Source organism: Pyrgilauda ruficollis, unplaced genomic scaffold, assembly GCF_017590135.1.
Source record: "Pyrgilauda ruficollis isolate IOZ18807 unplaced genomic scaffold, ASM1759013v1 scaffold24, whole genome shotgun sequence".
Classification (NCBI taxonomy): domain Eukaryota; kingdom Metazoa; phylum Chordata; class Aves; order Passeriformes; family Passeridae; genus Pyrgilauda; species Pyrgilauda ruficollis.
In genome coordinates, this window is record NW_024523648.1 from 7,615,275 (window position 1) to 7,640,065 (window position 24,791).

The 24,791-nt window shown below is 39.8% G+C and overlaps 1 protein-coding gene across 1 annotated transcript; it reads left to right on the top strand.

Annotated features, from left to right (window-relative positions):
• LOC121354960 (plasminogen-like) lies at positions 1-24,745 on the top strand. Its single transcript, XM_041470062.1, has 19 exons — positions 1-49; positions 3,255-3,390; positions 5,617-5,723; positions 8,544-8,658; positions 9,533-9,672; positions 10,271-10,391; positions 10,514-10,632; positions 11,503-11,665; positions 12,229-12,359; positions 13,100-13,265; positions 13,743-13,909; positions 14,814-14,962; positions 16,422-16,515; positions 18,072-18,192; positions 18,912-18,986; positions 19,332-19,472; positions 20,536-20,642; positions 21,382-21,527; positions 22,310-24,745. Exons 1-19 carry the CDS (start codon positions 1-3, stop codon positions 22,469-22,471), a joined length of 2,409 nt encoding a protein of 802 aa, XP_041325996.1. The 3' UTR covers positions 22,472-24,745.
• The last annotated feature ends 46 nt before the right edge of the window (positions 24,746-24,791 follow it).

The window sequence follows — 24,791 nt, forward strand, 5'->3', positions numbered from 1 at the left end:
ATGGGGATTAGCAAAGCTGCCTTTCTCCTTCTCTTCTTTCTCAGCTCAGGTAAGAGTCCTTTGCCTTCTGCTTGCCTAGGTAAGGCTGGGATCAGACACTTGCAAGCTCCATGTGATGAAGGTAGGTCCCCAAATCCCTGTGTCTCAGCTCCCCTGGATGATGATGGGTTTGGGGCTTGCTGGGCAGCAAGAGCTGCTGATGAACAGAGTGAGAGCTGTCATTGCTCCAGGGTTGTGTTCCTTAGAGACACCAGAAAAGAATCAGCCTTGGTGTCTGCACGGGCAGCTAATGGCTCCCAGCAAATGTTCCCCATGGCCAGAGACAGGGGCACCCTTGGGAAGCAGCCTGTCAAAGGCTTGTGCAAAGGCGTGGCTCCCTCTGGTTTCAGCAGCCTTTTAGCTTAGGTTTGGGGATTTTTTTTCTGTTATTTCCAGCCACTGTGATCCTTATTCTGATTGCTCTAAAGTTTGTTAATGCTTGTGCAAAACAGAATGGTACAGGAGAGGAAAGCTTGTTCTACACACGTCTGTTTCAGTCTTTTTCATAACTACATTCTTAGCAGTGAATTTTTCATTCCATGTGATAGGGAGACCAAATCTGATCACTGTTAGTTTTTGCAACAGTCTTGGTACAAAAAGGTATTTTTGTGGGAGATGATGCAAAAGTTTTGGAACACATAAGAACTGAATTGGGTTCTTTAGATATATTTCTATGGATTTCATACATATGAATATTCTCTGTCCTGAAAACCTTAAACTCCAGTGAACTGTGAGATTCAGACCACACAGCTTCTTGCGGGCATCTGTATAACCACACTATATGTTATGATTGTAGTAAAAAATACAGTTATATGTGCTAATGCATATATAAAGACACAATAAAATAAATGAACATTTTTACATGTGCAGTTTTAAAACATAAGAAAAAGTAACAGTTAGGAAAATATATGGGTAGATTTTAGCTGGAAATATTAGAGACATGCCCCAGCATAAAAAAATCTGTTATTTAATGCTAAGAATTTTTATCTTGGTTTAAATTCTAGTTTCTAAACTTTGTTTTTGCAAAAGAACAGCCTCTGTAAAATCAAATACCTTCCTCAGTTGAGTAGGAATTTTATATGAGGGACAAAAAGATAAAATTAGGGCTTTTATCTGAAATATTATACTTTTGTTTGCAAATCCTTTATCAAATGGTAGCAAATATTTGCATTTCTGAATAAGATAGTAATACATCTTTCTGAGACTGTAAAACATCATAGGTATAGGGAAAATGGTAGCATGAAAATTTACTGCTTTTTTACTGATTGCATATTTTTCTTTTTATTTTCCTACAAGTAATGCCCTGCCATGTAAATATAACAGAAAATGGGGAAAATATTTTTATTATGCAAATCAATTATGACCCTGTCAATATTTCTAAAATCAAATGTTGTATTAAAAATGACAATATTGTTGCAAAATGTCAAAACAGAACAGAATTAAGTTTGCATGGAAGCTGTACCATAATAGGAATTCTTTACTTGTTTTTCTTTTCCTTGTGGAGAGCATTGCAGCATCCCTATGATATTGTCTTAACCTAGTTTAATGTTTTGTCTCAAAACTAATTTCTTCTCAATGTTTTTGTTTTGAAATAACTAGTAGAATTGTCATTGGACTCTTTTTCATTTATTCTTTTGTTTTCCAGCAGCTATCCTTTTCTTCCATGCATACTCGTGAAGTAACTGCCAACCCTTAGGGACGAGCTCTTCCCAGCGGTTTTTAAATGCAAAAAACCCCTGCAGTAACTTCTGTGCTTTTTGCAGTTGTGTGAGAGGAAGCATAATCTGGCTTTTATCCCTATTTTACCAGCTTCAACTTCAATGCAAAATGACATTTTAATTTATATCCAATTGCAGGTTAAGCTATGTCTCAGGTGAAGGAGTTTAATAGCAGGACACTTATGGGCCTGCTTCACAGTAAAGAGTGTTACTTGGGAAAGGGAGGAGCTGTTGCCTTTCTCAGCTGGAAAGGCATCACTAAACAACCCAGTGGAGCCCCCTCTCACGGGCCATGGGTCTGAGTGGGACAAAGAGGCTTTTTGTCCCTCCTGCTGGCATTGGGCCGTGGCTGAGACACACAGGGGTCAGAGAAAGTGAAAAAGTTTCTCTCTGCAGCATGGCTGTTATTCCTGAGATTCCAGTCATGGTCTGGTTCATCCCATGTCTGCCTTTTATTCAGCAATTGCATAAGGCCAGGCACAAAAGCACAGAGCAGGACTGAGATGTCCTGCAGTGACCAGGGGCCAGCGTGTCTGTTTGGGGTTGAAACCCTACAGAACAGGTAACTCCCAGAGCCAAATGTTCATTAGAAGAGTCATATGCTCTACTGATAAAGAAACTGTAAAAATCATAGGACTCATGCAACTCCATGACCCTGCAGCTGGAAGTCATGAAAGTCACTGTGCTGTGCACTAATTCTGAGATTGCAGAGCTGTTATAGGAAAATACTAAATGCCAAAGTCCTTTACAAGGAGAACTGCTCTGGAACACTTTTTGAGTTTACCATTAAACATAGCTGTACTTTTTAGTATCCTATATATTTGACATGCAGCTGTAGCCCAGAGGTTGTTAGGTGAATTTATTTACCTGTTTAGTGTCTTGCCTTAATTCATTGCAATGGAGCACAACAACTGCTACCTTTATTATTAATTAAGTTCAGTACAGGGTTATTATGAAAATTACAAACTGAACATCTGACAACCCCAGTGACTGAGGGTGGTTTGTTTCTTTTTAGAGTAGCAACCTTTGAAAGGAGGTGACTGGTAAGTCTGAAGTCATTCCATGTGGATAGATGGACAGCAATGGACAAACGTTCCACATCTTTCTTGAGCCCCATTTCTCTGCTTTGTCCAAAGGATGCATGGCCAGTATTTTCTTTCTGAAACACCTCACTTTTTTTGCTCCTTTTGCTCCTGTGCTCCCATTACCTTATACCATAGGTTTATGTTATCACTGTTCAAGCCATTTTTCTGTCCTGCCTTACACTGGGTTTTCAGTGATGCTGTCTTTTGCCATACCAGGAAGGCATTTTAGATTTAGCCCTATTTTGTCACCATTAACCAAACTATTCCATTAATATGGAATAGTTCATTACTAAATAGTTTATTATTAAATGGTGATGTCACATGACTAGGTTACAAAGAATTTAACATGGGAGTTTGAAATAAATCAGATTATCATTCCCATTTTCACGCCTTTCTCTTTTTTTCCTTTTAGTGCAAGGAAGCATTCTAGACCGCTATGTGAGAACAGAGGGAGCTTGGTTGCTCAACCCAATGAAGCAAGTTTATAGAGCAAATAGTGAGGAAGAATGTGCAGAGAAATGTGAAAATGAAGAAAAGTTTGCCTGCAGGTAATTTCCACTGGTTCCCACATATATCTTTCATTGCAGGTGATGGAACAATATGCCTGTTTTATCCACAGTCTGAACTTTCAAGGGTTTCCTTATGACTATGTGGGGGTTTGAGGTTTGCTGGAAAAACAAAAAAATGTGCACAAACAGAATGGCTGGGACATGTAGATGAAGACAGAAAAACAGAGAAATTAAGAAAGTTATGTTGAATTTTCATTGGAAAACATTACGATATCTTGATGCACAGCTTGACATGCTGCAAAACAACTTGACATAGTTTTATCAAGACTCTTGCACTCCTTCTGCAACAAGGAGTCATAATTAATTTCTTAGAAAATTAGGACAGCAGTAATAGCATTGCTTATTTTCATTGCATTGGCTACTTTGCAGATAAATCCATTATTCAGAATTTTACAAGAATTTGGACTTAGATAACTTCTATTTACTTTGAGAAGGAGATGGCCACCTAAACCTTAATGATTCTAAACACTTCTTTCAGCCAAGTCCTCTTGCTGCACTTGCATTAAGCAGGCTCAGGGGGCTGGAAAGCATGAAAGGTGTTGATGAACCAGTATTGTTGGTCTTTGCTCAGGCTTCTGCCTCACTGGAGCCCATTGCTCTGAGCCTAGGGCTTCTGGATCTCCTGTGCCAAAGCCTTGCAGCCATTTGAGCTCCAGCAGTATAGCAGGAAACTGGGGCAGTGAGGAGAGGTGTCCTTTGCTGCAGTGGGAGGCAGTCTGCACAGAGGGGGCAGAGGTGTTGTCTCTTCCAGTGTTCCACTTCTGCAGCATGCCTTTCTGAACTCAGCAGAGTGATTGCCTGCACTGCTGTTTCAAGCACTTGGTTCTACTTAATGCTTTTATTCAAGGCAGGGATACAATGCTGCTGACTTAGTAAATGTGCTTTGTAACTTTGTGTTTTAACTCAGATGAGAAAACGAGACTTTTTTAAAAAAGGTGTAACCCTGAAGGATGACAGAGGTCTGCTGACTGTATGAAATAACACCAATTCCCCTTGATCCAGCTTCACTCTGAAAACCACAAAGAGGGCAGACCTGCAGTAGCACGTGGTTCAGGAGAGTGGGGAGGAAGGCAGAGAGTGCAAGTCTGTATATTCAGATTATATATTTACAGTTTGCAGGGAATGAATGTTCTCTTTTGAGGTATATTCAGACACAGTATCATTCCTCAGCTTCTGCCCCAGGGTCTAAGCCTGCCATCACTTGGCACTGGAATGACATCAGCTTAATGCCGCCTTAATTACTTACTTACATGAGATCTATTACAATCAAGCAAGAACAGGTGCTGTCTGGCAGAAAGGATTTGAGGGATGACATCAGGTTAATGCCTCCTTAATTACTTACAAGAGATCTATTACAATCAAGCAAGAACAGGTGCTGTCTGGCAGGAAGGATTTGAGGGAAGAAAGATAAATGTTGGTTAGAGCTTAAGACCAGGCCAGCACTGCAGCATCCTCATATTAATGCTTCAGACCAATCTGTTCAGATCAATACTCCAGACTTATTATCTCTCCTTAGACGTGGATTGGGCCGTGCTCCTTAGTTACTTTCCTACTTGCAAATTTAACATTACTGACAGTTTAATTGGCTTAATTTGGCATAACAACTTTATTGTCACCCCCTGAAGCTATTGCTCTTTTCTTTTTGGTCCCGAAAAGCAAGCTGTAGGAACTATTTACCCTGTCAGAAGGTTTCCTTAGATGGTATTCTAGAGGCTACGCCATCTGCTTCAGTTTGCAGTTTACAGCCTAAGCACTTGCTGAAAAGACAAAAGGCTATGACTTACAAAGTGCTTACTCTCAGAAGAGTTACTACAAGATGAGTTAAGGTCCTGGACTGTGTTTGACTCCTTGAATGACCACTAATATTTTCAAAATAAGGTCAAGGTGCCTTGTGTATATATCACCTTCAGCATGGTCTCTTGAACCTCTGGCAAGTTATAAATCCCTTGTTATAATTTCTTATTGTTATAATCTTCTTCTATAATTCCTTTCTGCCTAGGTTTGTTATGAGCACTTAGAAGTGAGAATCACTGCTGAAAATGTGAGCTGTAATACTCAGTGATTTCAAAACATTTCATAGTCTTAAATATCACTGAACTCTAATGTTTGATAAAGTGACAACTGAATACTCAAAAATGTTTTCAGGAAAATAAGCACATATTCAGTATTGTTTCTTACATTGCTCTCTCCTCTTAAATTTAACAGGGCCTTCTTATTTACCAGTAAGGACCAACAGTGTTTAACATTGACAGAGAACACCAAAACAGCAATGATATTCAGAAGAGCAAATGCAGTTCTTTACGAAAAAAGAAGTATGTCTATATCTTTTTTGTATTATTGGACTGTGGTTCAGATTAAAGTTATCTATTTTTATAATATTTGTATATTGTTCTATGATGTTTATACTCTCCAGTTAATTAATTTGGTGGCGTTGTTATCCCATTCTTATTTTTATGATGTAATTAATTGATGTGGTGAATTTTTGTGTTCCCTTTTTTACATGTTTTATTAATATTTTTGTCATACATGAGGATTGTTTGACAGAAATGGTCTCTAATTCTTTCTGAAAATAGGAAGTGTGTCTCTGAGGAATGGCAGCAGCTATCCAATTTTTTATCCTGTTTCAAAAATTATCACCTTATGCCAGATGCAGGGAAACAGTTGGGTTTTAAGACTATTTTTGAATTACATTATTGAGCATAGAGCTCTTGCTGTATACAGGGAAGAAGGAATGTGGTTTATTTTTAATGTAGCATAAATTTCTTTGTGCTGTTCATTGACTTTAGTAATACAAAATGAACCAGGTTCTCAGCTGCTGAAGATCAGTAAGTGGTTTTGATGGGCCAGTTTCTAAGCAAAAGGCAAGAATCTCAATAACTTGACAGTAAATACCCGTGAGCTCCAGAGAAATTCGTCTTTACTTCTCTGTTGACCTTGGTGGCTTATCCCTCCCTGTGGGCTAAGACAATGCTGTTTGTGCAGCAGCTGCAAGGAGATGTCAGATAGTAGTTCAAGAGCTTTAGCTGGATTGCAGCTGAACATCCAAATGAGATTTTGTTCAGGCATTGTGGATAAGTGCCTGATAAGGAAGATAAGGAGGTAATTTTTCACAGAAAGGTGTGTAAGTACTGGGCCACATTGCCCAGAGAGGCTGAGGAGCCTTCACCCTTGCAGGTATTGGCTGGACGCAGCTCTGGGCAGTCTCACTCACCTTAGAACCTGAATGTGCTATTCTGGGGCTATGGACCAAAGACAACTGAGCGTCCTTTTCAACCTAATAGTTTCTGAAACCTTTGGCCAGCTGCTTTTTTTCTGTAGGTAATTTAAGGTTTAGAACATTAGTTCTTTCATTATACATAGAAGCAGGTGGGAATTTCTATAAATCACTATTAAGTAACGCTAAGAAATCTTCTGCAGTTCTTATTTAGAAGGAAAACTGAGTGGATCAATTAACAAGTAACAAAGCTAAAAGACTGAATGAGCAAGTTATATGTAAATAGTCATAGTGGTTTTTCTTATTGTGATCAGGAGCTAGATTCTGATTTTGGTTTATTTTTGAGACATCCCTTGGATTTACTGAAGTTAGAACCTGGTACTGCAATACTCATTGGGGATTTGTTACTACGTGTTTTGGGGCCATAGACATGTGTTTTAGTTTCTTGAAATAACAGAAACACACCACTAAAACAGTGAAAAACTGTTGTTTGACAAAATAAAATTTCTGAAAATTGCACCTCTGTCTGCAGAAACCAAGAGATGGACCTTGGTACATAAACATCAAAAACACAGCCTACTGTGTGTGTGAGATGGTGTCTCTGTTGCTAATTTTTGTATTTGCAGTAATTTTTTCAGTCTAAGCAATTACTTGATGAGACCTAGTTGCTATTTATCATTGCATTCAACAAAAAGGATGGCAATTACTATAAAACTGACAGTTTCAGAAGTTATTTTTTCTATAGTATGTGCTATAAAAGAGAAAGTTAATCTTCTCTGACTTACAGTAAAAAGTAGGAAGAATTAAAGCTGCATTTGGGAATTGTTACCTACATAACTGTTTGGAAATAGTTAACCCAAGGGACACGGGTTGAGTTTGGGGATCAAAGTTAGTAATTTGTCATCAGAAAGGAAAAGCCCTAAAGGTTATATAAACGGTCAAAAGTTTACACAAACAAGAAGAGTCAGCACTTGACTGATTCAATGTTCAGTGATTGAGGGGTTTAATGTTATTTTATTGCAAAATTGTTTGAGAGATCCAAATGGCTTCCAGCTAAAGTTTCTAGGGTAAACTTGCCTCTATATATACATTGAAATAAAAGCATTCCTAAGGGTGCATCTATAAATTCAGGTCTAAAATATCAGCCCTCAGAAATGCTGAACCATATTTTGGAATCAAATATTACTTCTTTTCACTGTGGGCAAGAAGGTCTGTGTAAAATGGCATTATTTCTCAAGATTTCTGTTAATCTTCTGCTTGTACATCAGCTTTGTTACAACTTTGATGCTGAGAAAAACTTGCAAAACTCTACTGAGTATTCAGTTTGGACACTACTTAAAAGACACTGAGACAAACCACATCACAACCTAAAAGACAGATTGCTTTCCCAGGGAAATAGTAAATGAGTTTCCTACTTAGATTTCTCAGCCAGAGGACTCGTTGCCTAACAGTGACTGTCCCTAAACTGCAGCTGTCTTGTCTTCAGCTGAATTCGGGCAACTGTCTTTAAAGAATAGATTTGAATTACTGTGCATAACTATAATCATCTCATAGGAGGTAAGAAAATAGAATGTGTTTTTATTTTTTATAGTATCTATTTAAATGTTTAAAGCATATTTTATTATTTAAATCTACTGTGGCCTGTTCTCAAAATAACTGGGTTGTGTTACACTTATTTCCCTGGAATGCTGGTGTAGAACTTCTTTTGCTTTCACATACGTTTTTCAGTCCCAATGAACTCAACTTAGACATCAGCTATCTAGCAGGTTTTTTACAATGTACAGTGTCTAGTTTTGAGAACATAAGAAAGTCAAAATATGATCAAACATATTTAAGTGTGCTGGCATGAAAATGGATTTTGTGTATGTTAGAATCCAATGGATGGGCCGTGATACTGATTAAGCACATATCATTTCAGTTTATCTTCTAGAATGCAAGGAGGGAAAAGGAGTGGATTACAGAGGAACAGAAGCCAAAACTCAGAAGGGTGTGCAGTGCCAAAAGTGGGCTGATAATTCCCCACATAAACCAAAGTAAGGTCTTTTTGTATCTGTTTATATGTTTTTCTGAAACTTTGTTAATCCATGCATATGTGCTAATTTGTCTTGTAAGCAATTTTTTTGATGTTAGAAAATCTCCTTATAAAATATTTTTCTATACCTATCTATAAAAAGACAAATCTCTAGTCTGAGTTGTTACTCAGAGACCTCTTAGTGGCGCTACATGATCAACAGAGACACTGTCAGCCTTGGGAGTCACATTTAAATTTTATGGGCTTTACATGAGCAAAACTCTAGACAGAGAAACATCTGGTTCTGCTGAAATCAGAATTTTTCAGTAATCTCACCAGAGCAAGAACTTTTTCTCTTGGCCAAAGGTATAACATGTGGCAGACAAGATAGAGGTGCATCATTTTATCAGTGAATTCACAATTAACAAGGCAGCATTTCTTGTATTTAGTAAAAAACACCAAACTGGGTTTATTTAGTAACCTTCTATTAAGAAGCTATAGCATTCATCTTACAGAGGACTCTCACATTTCAGCAAATACAGTCTCATTGCATCTCCCAGGGAACATATCCCAGAGGAAGCTGTTCACTACATGCCACATGGTACCCTGCCTGAGCAATAACTGCTGGAGACCAATAGTGAAAGAAAATGCAAGTATTAAAGGCATAACTGGCCATAGAGGCACTGTAATTCCTGAATTTATCATTGTAGCACTTCTAATGCTTCAGCAATGGCACACAGTAACTGTTAGGGGCCCTCTAAAGACCAACATCTACAAAATTGTCCTCAGATAAAGATTTTGTTTTTAGAGCCCTTAGCTGAATAATTGGGATGAGCCCTTAGCTGAGTAATTGGGATGCTTTCCTTATTTTGTAATCTCATTTAATTCTGTTCCAGTTACACACCTGAAAAATATCCCAGAGCAGGACTGGAGGAAAACTACTGCAGAAATCCTGATGCAGATGAAAAGGGACCCTGGTGTTACACAACAGATCCTGATACCAGATTTGACTACTGTAACATCCCTGAGTGTGAAGGTCAGGACACACATACCGGCTTCTTTCCAATTTTTACAAGACGTGTTCAAGAATGTGAAGTTATTCAGACACTTTTATTTTCAATTGAGCATTTGTTTCAAACTTGAATTTAGTTCAACGCGAAACTTTCCAAAGCATTTTCAACGTCAACAAGGAAGATATCAAAAGACCCTGAAAACAGCAATACAGTGTCCTCTTTTTCCCCCTAGATAAAAAAGGCATATGGGTGTATTCATATATCATAAAATTAGAATTGAACCAAATAACATTTGCTTGTGCAAAACTCAATAAAATGTGACAGTAGCAAAGAACAGATTTTAAATTATATCTTAATAGGTTCAATTTATCTGTTTTAAAGCCTGTAGTCTGTAATGTTGGTTTGGGGTTTCTTTTAATGGAATACTACAAATGTAATCAACTAGTTAAAGTCATCTTACCAAGGAAAATAAGATTTTACTTTGCCAAAAAAATGGCTGTACTTCAGCCTCGTGCTCTGATCAGGCTCTTGTGCTTCATGTGGGACAAGTGGGAATGTTTCTGGACCAGTTCATCAGGAGCTTTCTGTCTTTCTTGTCCTTATTCTGCCTTGTTCCTACAGTAGAGTGCATGCACTGCAGTGGAGAAAACTACCGTGGAGTAGTTGCAACAACAACATCTGGGCTTGAGTGCCAGCGCTGGGACTCCCAGGAACCTCACTCCCATGGATACCTCCCGGAAAAGTGAGTCAGGTTCTGTGATAGTATCACCAGTCATGGGCTGAAGACCACGCTGCACCAGACAGGATAATTGTTACAGCTATTAGCATATTTTAAAACCTAAAAATCTTATTTTTCTGGTTCAGTTTTCCAGAGAAGGATCTGAAGAATAATTATTGTCGTAATCCTGATGGAGAACCTCGGCCCTGGTGTTTCACTACCAGTCCAACTAAACGCTGGGAATATTGTGACATTCCTCGTTGCAGTGAGTCTGGCTTCTAGACTTCTCCCACTCAGAGTGGTGTGAGGGTCTAGAACAAACAGAAGAGATCCCAAAGATAAAGAAAAGTATAAAAGACAGCTGAATTTTATCTCAAATTAAAAAAAACAATCACTTTAAAATGAACTTCTGATGGCTTTATTGAGGCTAGACATTTCTGTCATAGGCATTTCTAATGGTTTTGTCTGGAGCACATCTCCCTTCCTTGATGGGTATTCCTATAACCAAGCATTTCTGGTGTTTCTTCTGATGTTCGTCTTTTGATACCAAGAAGTTTCACTCTTCCTGAAAATACTCGGGCTTTTGTTTTGCTCTTCCAAATGAATTTTCTACCTTTTCAGTTTTCTTTTCCCCTAAAGGTCTGTCCTTGCCATTATACTTTTCCTTGGGACTTCTCATTAGACCTCATCCTTGCTGTCTCTCACCAGTATGTCTATTTTACACGTGCACCTGTCTGTATCACTGATGGGCCAGACACTTTCACTCCAGTTTTCTTCACAGTATTACCACTTGCTCACTTTCCAGCTCTGTTCTGATGAGGCTGCTAGCATTTTCATATCATGACTTTTATATCCTGGATTGTATCCTGGCTGCTGTAAAGAGGCAGATGCAAGTGCCCTTCTGGCAGCCTGACTGCTTGTGAAAACTCAAAATGGGAGAAAGAAAAGTTAAGAAAGATATCTTTAGATCTTTTATCTGCCTTTTGGACTTTTCAAATATTTTTATATTTAGAACTTACCTGCAAAGAAATCTAAAAAAACCTGCCTAATTATAAAGACCAGAGTGGTTTGTTGGTTTAGTTTTTTACTGTATCTAGAAAGCAGTGATTAATTTCAGTTCCTTTTTCTGTAACAGCAACACCCCCACCACCTCCTGCACCAGGACGCCAGTGTCTCTCAGGAAGAGGAGAAGACTATCGAGGCACAATATCTGTTACTGAGTCAGGAAATACCTGTCAGCACTGGAGCTCTCAGTCTCCCCACAGACACGCTCGCACTCCTGAAAACTATCCCTGCCAGTAAGTGAAACCCCTCTGTTGTTCAGTGTCCACGAGAAATACCAAGTCTCAAAGTTACTTCCGTTTTCTTCATCTGTATTGCAAAGTTCTTCAGTTACACCAGCATCCATCATCTGCTGGATCTCATATTTTCAATTTTTTCATACATTTCTTTTTATTGACTTCTTTGTTCTTCAATACAGGTGTCTTCTCTTCTGACTTTCAAGCTCTTCTTGGCTGACTTTTTCCCTCCTTATGTAATCCTTTTACTGTATGGTTGCTCAGATGAAACCATGTGGAGTAAGAAGGGTACAGTTATGATATTTGCTTGGGGCTAGATTCTTTCACATTCTCTCTGCTGTGCTTCTCTTGACTTCAAAAGTATTACAGTCTCTTCATTCATCCATCAGTCGTGCAGGTATCTGGTTTAGCACATCCAAAACACCAGCAAATTGCAATTATTCGTGTAACAAATAGCATCAGTGAATACAACATTAAACTAGGCAGCAAGAGATTCTCCATTTATTCATAACTTTTAATAGATTTCCAAGGGAGACTTTTATCAGTCAAGTTTTCTGTTCTAGGGGCCTAGATGAAAACTACTGCAGAAATCCTGATGGTGAGAAGAGGCCGTGGTGTTACACCACCAACACAACTGCCCGGTGGGAATATTGCAACGTCCCCTCCTGTGATAGTGCCAAGCCAGAGGCCCCTGGTAAGAACAGGAGACAAGTGGAAGAGAAGGGTCATCATGGTTTATTTTGAAAAATCTCATGTGACTCTGTTCAGTTGCACTGTTGGCATTGCCGTGTCTAGTTGAACTCCTGGGTCTGATGTGGAGCCCAGGCTGGTGTGTTCAGTCTGGTGGCTAAGTGCAGAAGGTTTTTAGTCAGCTGCTGCCTCGGATCAGGAAATTTTGCAGTAAAAGAAGTCTTTTCATTTTGCCCAGTGGTGGTTACCTCCACTGATATATTTTTAAATGCTCCATGGAAAAGTTAGTTAGCTTTACATGCCAGTTCCTTAAAAACTGAATCTGTAGCAAAAACCTAAGATGACTTAGGAGCATTGAACCAAGACTCCATAGAAAACAATGAGAAGAAAACTCTCCTAACACAAGGTAGTCTTGTTCCACACATAGGTGTATGGCAAAGACACAGACAGCCCCCATCCTGAAAAAATTTTGATCCATATGTTAACTATTTGGCTCGCTGTCTGAAATAAATCCCCATGTGGAACCATAAAATTAAGTACAAGTGCTTTTAATCTAGCATATCATTAAATTTTTGCAAGCTCTTTTGAAATCTTCCTTTTGATCTACTGTCTGAGAAGGATTCTGTTACAGAGAGCGTGGTCAGTGAAGTACTTTGGCTTCTTGTTTTCTGTTGTCTTTCTATGCTCAAGTATAAATGTCAAAGTATCAAGATGCAAGCGATTGGTTTCTGTTATTCACTACAGCTGTTGATGTGCCTGAGCAGGCTGAAGTCACTGAGGAGTGCTATCGGGGCAATGGGGTGACTTACCGTGGTACAGCTTCTTTCACTCGCACGGGAAAGAAGTGCCAAGCCTGGAGCTCCATGTCACCTCACCGGCACAACAAAACGGCAGAGAACTTCCCCAATGCGTATGTGTATCTCCCATTTCCAGGTTTCACTGGGCAGTGGTCATTCATGAACTTGTTTTGATTTGCATCATCATTGCACAACAATGATTATAAAGCTGGGAGTGTACTAGATAAAAATAATCCCTTCCTTCTTCTTTTATCATGGAAATATTTTTTATTAATTTCATCTTGAAAGAAACCACAGGTGTCACTATTATACTTTAGACTAATTAACTGTGTGTTTCTACATTGCTCCTAAGGCAATTAATAGTTATAATAAATTTTCCCTTATGCTGAAATGAGCTGTTTCTATGCATTAATTTAATGTATGTGTCCTGATTTCTTTCTGCTGTAAAAACGATTTCAACTGGCCATGACAGAATATATATGATAAATGGCATATGCTAACTCCGAAGCAGATCTGCTTTCTAAAATGTTCTTTTGAGCTCTCCCCAGGGCAGTGGCATGGATAGGAATATAATATGCTTGCATTTGTAGGGGCCTGAGCCAAAACTACTGCAGAAACCCGGATGCCGACAGCCGTCCATGGTGCTACACCACCAACCCCAGGGTGAGGTGGGAATACTGTGACCTGAAGAAGTGTGATGACCAAGGGCCAGAGACTGTACCTAAGCCTCCTCAGACAACACCAGAAAGAAACCCTGGTAAGAATACTTTCAGCTTCCCCAGAAATGCTCATAACTAGGAAGCTGGTTTTTATGGAAACACCTTCAAGAATTTAATGAGGATGAAACACGGAATTTAATACAGTGTTGTATCCACGCTCTTAATTTTCTGAGCATTTTTGTAGAATTTTATAGCAGGATTTCTGCACTGGATTTTAGGCTAATGTCATATATTTTACTTGCTACTTCTGGCAATATTGGAAAAACAAGGAAGCAGGTGGCTACTAGTCTCCTCACTACTGTGGGAGGGCAACTAGCAATGACAGAAAATGGAGCAGTGATGGCATTTTGCTGACACCTGCTCCAAAAACTCTTTTCCTGTGCCATGCTTTCACATTTCTAGGGTTCCACTTACCATCAGAGGACAGCTGACTTTTTTTGATTCAGTTCAGATGCAACCCTGTTAGGCAGTAGATGGTTAGAGTGCTGCAGCTTTCTTTTTGTTTAATTTTTTTTTTTTTGCTGTGACATGTTTCACTGGTTAGAAGGTTGATAATTTTGGCTGAATATGTGTTACTGCATTTTACCTACTGTAAAATGTGGCACTGGACAGATATCAGTGTCTGCAAGGAAAATACTTTATGAATGCATGGTCTTTGTAGTCTTGATTTCTGGAGTCTTGAAGGATTGACTGAATGTAAGTTTCTTTTATTTATGACTTTTGTGATCATGAAGAAAATTTTTAAGATGCAAGGAAATTAAAATATCATTGTTAGTCATCCTTGACACTATGTAGCCCTTCTATCCTCATCTACATAATATGTAGGATGTGTAAATTGTAGTAGTATTTCCTCAAATTTATCTCTGCTTCACCACCATCAAGTATGGACATGGCCCAACAGCTCACAGCTAACAACCATTTCCTTTCCTTCATTTTTCACAGAGTGCATTATTGAAAATGGTGTAGACTACCGTGGCACAGTGGCAAAAACTGCAAGAGGCAGGACTTGTCAAGATTGGAGTTCTCAGAGACCTCATAGCCATGACTATTTCACTCCCACAACTCATCCAAGAGCAGGCCTGGAAAAAAATGTAAACAACTGTTCATTTAATACTTGTTGCCATTGAGCTTTGCCTGTCTTTTCAGGGTCCCTCAGCAAGCATTTGGTGACAGGTGTTTGTTAATTTCTTTCCCTCAGTTCAGTCCAAAAACCTGATCATGATATGACCACGCTGACATGACCAGTGTGGTCACTGTGGGACACAGAGATGCCCAGAAGCTCTAGTGAATGCTTCTGCAGCACATCCAAGGGGCTCCAGATGGGCCCTTTCTTCTCCTCACTACTGAGGGCTAACCAGAGTTGGTCTTTGGGCAGTGCCTCTGTCTCCTCTGACTGAAAGAACACTGGGGCTCACAGGTGTCAGTAGTACCAGGGACAGGTGACGTGGTGATGAATCCAATGTTTGGTGCAAGTTCCTTGAGATACACAGCTGATGGATTGTAGGCCCCCATGCCCCAGTAATTCCCCTTCAGCCCTCCAGCTTCTGCCACGGCCCAGTTTTCAGGGCTATACGTGTACCTGACCATCCTGGAAGGCAATCTCCCTTTCTAACCTTCACCTCCCTAGTCCTAACAAATGTACTCATCACCAGTTCTTTAGACTTGTAACATCCCATTTACAGTGTTTGCCTGATTTGTGACAAGCTTTGTATGTGATATAAAGAGCTTGTTTGATGTTGACAGCTTGAACTATTTTTTTACCAGGTAGAGGACTTTAGAACTTGCTTTAGTCAATTCTTTGATGGCATCACATACCCTGTATTGAATTCCAGATTGGGGAAACTCCCTCTAAAAAGCTGCCTGTCATAAATTCTTGGTTCTTGCATTTGTCAGGGGCTCTTGGTAGTAAATATTTTCTCCTTTTCTCTAAGACATGGTATATGTTTCAGGATAGGGAAGGGAGCTGGAAAAGGTACCTGGTAGCATGCAGTTGTGTGAAGTGTCTGTGCTGAGCAGGGATCAGTCAGTATGCCCAGGGAAAACCTAGAGAGCGATTCAGCTAACCAGCACCTGCGTGAGGGGGAACACTGCAGCCCTGCCAGGCATCACCAGGTTGAGCAAGAGCAGCTTACACAACACTCACTTGTCCCTGAGTCATGCAGCCAGAGTGGACGTGGAAAGACCTCAGGACTGATCCTACTGCTCCTATTAACTGCAGGGAAAGCAGGAGTAGATATTTTCTGTGCCTTAGAAAGCTTCATCCAAAGTCAAGATCTCCTAATTTTTGAGATCTCAGAGATCCAAGGTTGCCCTAGTGAAGCTTAATGTCTGAAGACAGTTGAAGAGGTGTGATTTTTATTATACTTTTCCAAACTCACAGAGCAAATGGAAAAATGAAATAAATTTTGACAAAAGGAATTGGAAATAATTTATAAGAATGGGAAATATTTTTTTTTATTTCCAAACTTTATTTTATTTTATTTTGAAATTTTAGTTAGTTGGCCTTTTTATTCCCTGTTTAATAGCTGGTGCCTTTGTTCTTTATTACAGTATTGCAGGAATCCTGATGGAGATGTGAATGGACCTTGGTGCTACACAACAGACCCAAGAAAAGCCTGGGAGTACTGTGACATTCCCAAGTGCCGTAATTATTCCTTTAAAGACTAGTCTCTCCCTTTCCCTTAAATTCTAGTGTCTCTCTTTCCTGTACCTTTTTATAACAGCTGAAGAATACTTGGTGTTTAGTCTGAAATACTGATCTAAGTGCAATAGATATAGATTAGAAATTCAGGCTCTTGGGAAGTGATGTTCTCAGGGTCTCTGTCTGAAGACTTAGGATTGGTCTTCCTTGAAAGCCCCAAATGCACCACAAGCTATGGAGGCCACTGAAGCTCATGGGGTTTTGCCATGTGTTTCAAAATGGGCAGTTCCAGCAGAAATTTTCCCTGCCCCAGCCTAATCTCCTGGCATAACTCTGTGTGTGGCCTTGCTGAACAAGGCACACTCTTATACCAGCAAAATCTTTGCAGTCCCTGCTCATGTGGCTCTGCTTCTGTTCTGGATGACAACCAGATTGTCCCTCCTCTGATATTGTACCATATCTGGTGTCTGCAAAATGCATCCGACCCTAAACATTTAACCAAATGCCCTTTGTCTTTGTTAGTAGTAATCAAGCTCTGAATGAGGTGTTGCAACAAAGTGTACAATGATAAAGCTTGATAACATTTTGGTTTCCAGTTCTTTCATGTCTATCAACTACAAAAGCTATGCTATGAAGGGAGGTAGCTCTCAAAAAAAGGGTGACTTTCTTGCTGCTTCCCCTCAGTGGTAAGCAGAAGAAAATATGCTCAGATCAAAACCCAAAAAAGGAGCAAAGAAGAAAAAGAAAATTGTTGTTGTAAACACACTGGACCTGTGAAAGTCATACTGCAGTGAACGTGTTGGGCTGGGACTCTTAAAGAAAAAAAGTCACATTTTCACATCACTATTGTATTGTATTTTGATGATCCATTTCTTCTTTAAGTTATTACTGAGGGTTTTTTTGTTGAGAAGGTAATCTAAAGAACAGAGGAAACATGGCTTTTTCCTTTCATTTCTTTAGTTAGCTCTTTTTGCTGACAAAATTCTACATTCTGTGTTGATAAGATTCAGTTCATCAAGGCCAAATAAGAACTACTTTTTTAATAACTCAGAGACATCTGAAATGCCAAATGATCCTGAAATAAGAGTTGACAAAATTTTGTTCCTCAGAGACAGCATTAGAATTTCACGTGCTGTACCACCAAGTTTAGCTTAAAACAACTGCCACTGCAGCTTCTGCATTGCTGACGTCCATAAGAGACATTTAAGAATGTTGGAAGAATTTATTTCTTTTTTGACTCTTTTCTTCTCCTTCCCCTTCTGTTTTTGTTTTGGGTTTGTTTGGGGTTTTTTTCTATCTGACTGTAGAACTACTCATGTATAATTTACTGGCCACTGAGAACTGTATGTGAAAAAAAAAATTTACTAGGCTTTTTTAGGTGTTCCAGATGAAGGTAACCTAACAAAATATATGTGATGTATGGTATAGAATTACTTGAAGAGAATCAGAAGCTGAAGTAGCAAATGTAACAGGTTCACCTTCTAGTTCACTGAGTTCATAGTGAATATATAGCAAATCACTTAAGTTCTTTACAGTGATGTTTTTTCCTTATTCTGAAGCTCCTCCTCAGTATGAATGTGGGAAATCCAAGTTCAGACCAAAACTGTGTGCTCAAAGGATTGTTGCAGGGTGTGTTTCACATCCACACTCCTGGCCCTGGCAGATCAGCCTCCGTACCAGGTATGGTTATTCCATTACATTGGACTCCACATGCAAGGAAACCTTGCCTCTCATACAGTGTTAAAGTGGTTCAGGCATTCTAAACTTGATTTTAATTTAAAAATAGCTCAAGGCTAAACATTGTGTGTGCTATTCTTAAAGAAGGTCATTTAGACAACTGAGAACACACTATTTTGTGACAAATCAATTGTTAATTGTTAATTTCAAAAGCACTTTCAGTAGAAGGCAGAATGACTTTAAATCTGTCACTATATTCTACAATAGAATCAGCTTCCAATGAATGAAAGCAACAGTATGGCTGGTACATTTCTTGATCAGTCCTTCCATGTAAATATTTGATGCTACGGCAAAATTATTAATAAAACTGGGAATCAGGGCCATTTGCAGAGCCTTATGACTGTGATTAGAGCTAGAAAAAGTCAAAATCTCTAAAATGGTGAACCTCACTGCACACAAGGTTTTCCAGTAATAGAAACACTGACCAAGAATGAAGATCTAGGTGTTTTCATACAAAGCCTCCTAAAAATGTCCACAGACTCTTACTGTCATTGCAAAAAGCATTATTCTAGGAAAGCAAAACATTTCTTAACGAAATTGTGGAGTAATGTCTTTAGTTTGTAAAGGCACACATATTAGAAATATTACCTGATAAAATAAAGTAGGATTAACTTCCCCATCTTAAACCACTGCCCTTTTCATGATATTTTGCTCTATTACAGTTATGGAATGCATTTCTGTGGGGGAACTCTGATAGATCCTCAGTGGGTTCTTACTGCTGCTCACTGCTTAGAAAAGTAAGTATCTGTTATAGTCTCCACCAGCAACTGCTTACGTGAAATAGAAAACAACAGGAGAAACAAGAGACCCAATAACCAACCCAGGCTGGTTGCAAACAGCTTGCAAGCAGTTGAGAATTGAGCCAAGTCTATTTGTCATTCATTAAAGCAGAATTTTGACTGTAAAGCAGAGTGACAGTGATAACTCCTGCCAGTTTGATTTCAAGTGCCATTATAAGGGGTTAAGTTTACTCCAAAGCCGGCTATCTGGCTTTGATAGAGCAAGGTGCTCAGTGACATTGTCAGTGGTCTCTGTTCTGGTTGTGTATTCATCAGCTCACCATGTGCAATCATTTCCAATAGGTCCTCACGACCAGCTGCATATAAAGTATACCTTGGATTACACAGAGAAGAAGCAACAGAGCCATCAGTACAAATTCGTGATGTAGAGAAGCTGATCAAGGAGCCACGCAGAGCAGATATTGCTCTGCTCAAATTGAGCAGGTACCTTTTTACCTGAAGCACTCCTTTGTTCTGGTGGGACAAGATAACTAAAAAGTGGTTGCTGGTGTTGTAGAAATTAGTGTTTCTGCATACTCTGTGTTCAGTTAGTGGTTTGAGACCCCCTCTTTCTTCCCTTTCTGCAGAGGCTCCTGGGTTTCAGAAAGGGAAAGGCTGCCTTTGGGAGGGGAGGAGGGCTAGGGACAGTTAGCCAGGCTGGAAATGCACTGGGTGTCGGCTGCTGCAAGGTCAGGCAGTGGCAGCAGAATAGGAGGAGGTAATGCCAAGAGGAGCCTCCAGTCTGTGTTTCTACATGCTTGTACCTTGATAAGGTAATGATCATTGAAACCTGCAACATTAGCATGATGCCACTCCATGCTGTTTCCATGCTGTGGTGGGGAGATTTCCTCTTCCAGCAGGGCTGGCTAGTGGGCAGGCAAAGAATTTGATGTAATGCCCAGTATCCATTTTCATTCATTGGAAATGCCCTCTGTGGAACTGTGCAATCCAAAGGAATTTGTTCATGCAGCTGCAAGTGGATGTGAATGTGTGGTGCTTGGGCTTTCAGTGCTGTGGCTGCAGTGCATGTCTGAAACAGATGCAGAATCAGCTTAAAAATGTGGTCTTCTTTGCTACACCCAAAGGCAAGTCAGATGGACTTAGGTTCTGCTGTGTGCTGTGTCCTGACAGAAAGCGATTTCAAATCAGACTGGATGCAGAAAGAGCAAGCTAACACCTAGGTGTTAAAGGCCACTAAATTATACCTTTTGTAATAGTTCTGTGATTAGGTTCTGTTTGCTGTGTATTAGCCTAAGTCAAAGCATTCTCCTGGATTATTGTTGGTTCTTTTTATGTCATTATCCATTTCAGACTTTTCTCGTGTGTATCACTTTCTGTGGGTTTAGAGCCTAAAAAGCAATTATGCATGTCAGAAAAAAACCTCAACTGAAACTAAGAATTTAAATGATAAAAGGCTAAATATATATAAAACCTTTTTAGAATCCTGAATTAGAACCTAGTATTAAGTATAATTGTGCTAAAGATTTTTCCCCTTTGTTCATTTCAGACCAGCTGTCATTAATAATCATGTAATCCCAGTTTGTTTACCAAAAGAAAACTCTGTGTTAGGAGGAAGAGAGGAGTGTTATGTGACAGGCTGGGGAGACACAAAAGGTGAGACAGCATTAACACATTTAAAAGCTCCATGTTTGCAGACTGGTATATACTTGTATCCAAAGTGTGCCTTCTCTTGTGTCCCACACAAGCTATTGATGAAAAAGTTGTTTCATCAAAATTCATCAGGTGCTCGCTGCCAAATTTCCCACTGTCTCTCTGACAGATTCTCCTAAATTGTTCAATGCCATGTAAACTGAAACCCTCAGTTACAGTCATGTAAACTGAAACCCTTTTTTTCTCATTTTCCTGAGTGATTCTTCCTCCCAGCCAGGATGGTTCTCATCTCACACGAATAAAACCCTCATTTTCAAAACCTCTCACTCTGTCTTGGTTCAAAAGTGCATTGGTACCTTCTCTGCCTCCTTGCCCATCATGCCATTTTCTACTGTTTGCTTCCTACCTAATTTCTTCCACACAAAATTCAGATATAGAGAAATAAAATGGCTTGGGAATGACTCCCAAGTATCTGTGGGTACTGGATCCACATGGATGTATTATGAGAACAGGAAGGTCAATAGTGGGTGGTAGAAGGTGATAAGCATACCATAATCCTGATAATGCTTACTGATTTTGATATATCTTCATATTGGGCCTGGGAAGTGTATACACAGTGCACACTATGCTGATTTTACTGCTTATCCATATCCTGATATTTGTGTGTTGTGAATATGATAATTACCTTTGTCATTCATTCTTTTTTCATTTCATTCTTTTCATTTCATTTTTATTTGCAAAGGTACCTCTGGTGGGGGCTACTTAAAGGAAACTGGCTTTCCTGTAATCGAGAATAAAATATGCAACCGCCCTGAATTTTTGAATGGTAGAGTTAAAAAGCACGAACTCTGTGCTGGGAATATTCATGGTGGCACAGATACCTGCCAGGTAAGAAAGTCTGTCAGCATGAGAGTCGGTTGTAAGCACATTCAGTTCAAATAGGGCATTGCTTTTTTTGGGCTTTAGAGGCCCAGAATTATCCTCAGGATGTTACCACACCACATGTATCTGAGCTGAAAAATGCCCATGTATTCTCTTTCCTTGCTCCCTTGTCTGCTACTGGGAAGTGGGGCAATTTTTCAGATGAGTCTGAACTCCAGAGTGCATGGTAACACACAGCTGCACAAGTCAGGTGTGTGGAAGCCAACTTAGAATGACAAAAGGTCTGGTTTTCTTTCCCCAGGCCCCCTTGCTAGCCTCAACCAGATTACGTCCAATGTCCAAGCTAGCTCAGTTAACAGCATCTCAGTTAGCAGTCGAGGAAGGATGCAGAGGAGCCTGCCATGCAGGCTAAGCAAGGGCCAAAGGAACTATGAACTTCCAAGTATCGGTGCCATTGGATCATCTAGTAACAACAGAAACCCATGAAGACCTCAGAAAAGAAACTGAGGGAGGAAGCACAGTTTAAGTTAACAAGGGTGACCAGATTATTTTTCAATAAATCCCCTTACTTCAGAAATAAATGTAATGCCTAAGTGACATGAAGAGGGCTTTTATTATAAAAGTGTTCAACAACATGCATAGAGAACTCTTACCTTGCTAGAATTACAATGTTTCTTTATAATTCCTGTGTCCTTTGCATGTTGGAGGTACTTCTATTTCTGTGCCTCCTGTGGGAAGGCCGCATGGGTCTGTCCAAGAAGGAATCATCCTGTTCTTTTGCTGTTTAGGGGGACAGTGGAGGACCTCTGGTATGTCTGGATCAAGATAAATTTGTCCAACATGGAGTCACCTCTTGGGGCCTTGGCTGTGCCCAACCCATGAAACCTGGTGTTTATGTTCGAGTCTCCAACTATATTCCTTGGATTAAAAGTGTGATGGAAAACAACTGATCCTGGGTATGGACTGCCCTCTCCTGGAAAGCAGCATGCACGGCAGAAATACAAGATTCCAAGTGCAATATTAAAGCTACAATCATTCATAAGAAAGCAAAACAAATATGATCATCCATTTTAAATTGCTATAAATTAGTAGTCGTTGCCAAGAAGCCCAGCTGCCAGTCTGTTACCCTCTTTCTATATGTTCTATAGTTTGTTTGCTATGTCTGACAATAGACTCTGAAATACATGTTGAAAATTCCAACCTTAACTGTAACTGGACACTTGCATTTTAAATTTTTTTTAGCTCTGCAATGACATTTTCTTTTAAGGTCATCATTTTCAAGATGTTCTGCTTCTAACATATGAAGAAATGAGAATACTTTTTATTTTCTATGAGTTGTCTGAACCTATTATCAATTTGATGCTACAAACCAAAGAAGAATCTCATAGTACATATCTTATACGCCTGTGAAGTTTTATTAGATATACCTGATAGCATTAAATACATGGGATGGGAAAAAAAAGGAAGGAAACACATTTGGTTTGTGTTTTTGTATTTTTTATCATCATGGAAATACATGTGTCACAAAAGAATAAATGTTGTATCAAAGATATAAAACAGTGAATAAAAAAACAGCCTCACCCTGAAGTTAGTCCCTAGTAAAGAAAATAAAATAGCTGTCAATAGGTACCACAAATAGTGACAATGCATCTACATATTATAAAATTGTGTACCCATAGTACCCTTATTTCTTTGTATAACATTATCTGACTACATAATTGTTAGATGTACATTTTTCTCCTCTAAAAGAAGATGATGTATACATGTGGTTATAGGGAGTCTAAGCTTATACCTTTCAAAATTCTTTCCAGGGAAAGCTTGACTGGTACTTGCCAAAGTGAAACAATTGCTGACTATGAACTCCTGCTCACATCCTGCCTCTGGCAGATAAAGCAGGGAGCTCCCCACAGGCATCTGGAGACCCCCAGCTCTGCACAGAGTCCTTCTGGCATCCCCAGGGTGTGCTGAGGCTGTTCCAAGTAACACAGCTTCTTCCTGGGGTGGGATTTGTCCTGTCCATTTTCCCCACTCCCAGACAAGCCAAACTGCACGTCATTTTAAAATTTACTTTATTTTTTTTTGTAAGCTTGCACATGCAGAAGGGATATGTTGCATCCTAGGAGTTTTGGTTTGGTTTGGTTTTTTTCTCCCAGTGCCTTAAAGGGAGATGAGAACTATTAAGCATAGTTAGGTAGCAGGGTGATTTCTGAAGCTTCTACATCTGGAGTCTGATTCTGGGAGATGAAATAATCTGAGGGCATTGCCTTCCTGAGCAGGAGCAGCTCTGATAAAGCACACACCACCCACCTGTCTGGTCAGAGGGATCCACTGAGCACAAATACCCTCCTGCATATTTCCCATATATATCCACTTTGGTCATTAAGCCAGGCAAGAGATTTGTACAGTTCTTCCCTGACAACAGAAATTCTGTGTTGCAGCTTGGACTTTGATTTGTTAAGTTCTTCAGATGTGAACTCTTGAAGGCATAGTTAATACCTGGCTTATAGACAGAGAAAGCATTGGCCCTGCGCTCCTTGCCAAGCTGGATAGAAATGCCTGAATATGCCTGAGGGGCCACAGAAGTCCCACCTCATAACGCTTCAAACAGTGCCAGTTGTGGTCTTTTCCTTCTGCAAGACTGTCAGGGGCAATAAAAATTGCCACTTTTTTTGGTAACCATTTGCACAGACTGGATAAAGTAACCCAGCACATGTGGTGGCAGTGGCACATTTGACCCAAAATAGCACTTCCATATGTTTGTTGGTCCAAGAAACCTCTTTGCCAACAGGAAAACCACAGCTGGCTTTCTGAGGTCACATTGTTTGCGTGCCTGTGGTGGTGGTATGGTGACCCTTTGTCTCTTGTGTACCCCACTTCTGTCACTGTGCCTCTGGGGGACACATGGGCAGGACAATTATAGCTGACAGGGTTCAGGCCATCACTGAAGAGGTGTCTCTCACTGAGTGAGCTGGGTCACAATGCCCATTTTAGTGTCAACACGTGCATCTTAGGAGAACACTGCTGTACCTCCTGAGAAGCTTGTAGGACTTTCCTGTAAATATTAAGCAGGCACATATGAATTTAGAATAACTTTTTTTTTAAACAAACAACCTGTCCTGTGGCCTGCATGCCCACATGCATCGAGCTCCATGCAGTTGGTTTTGCTTGGGGCTCTCTCACACTGAAGCTCATCCTCTGGTACCACCACCTCATCTGCCATCTCTCGCCCACAAGAGTGTAACCCCACCATTACCAGACCACTGGTCATGC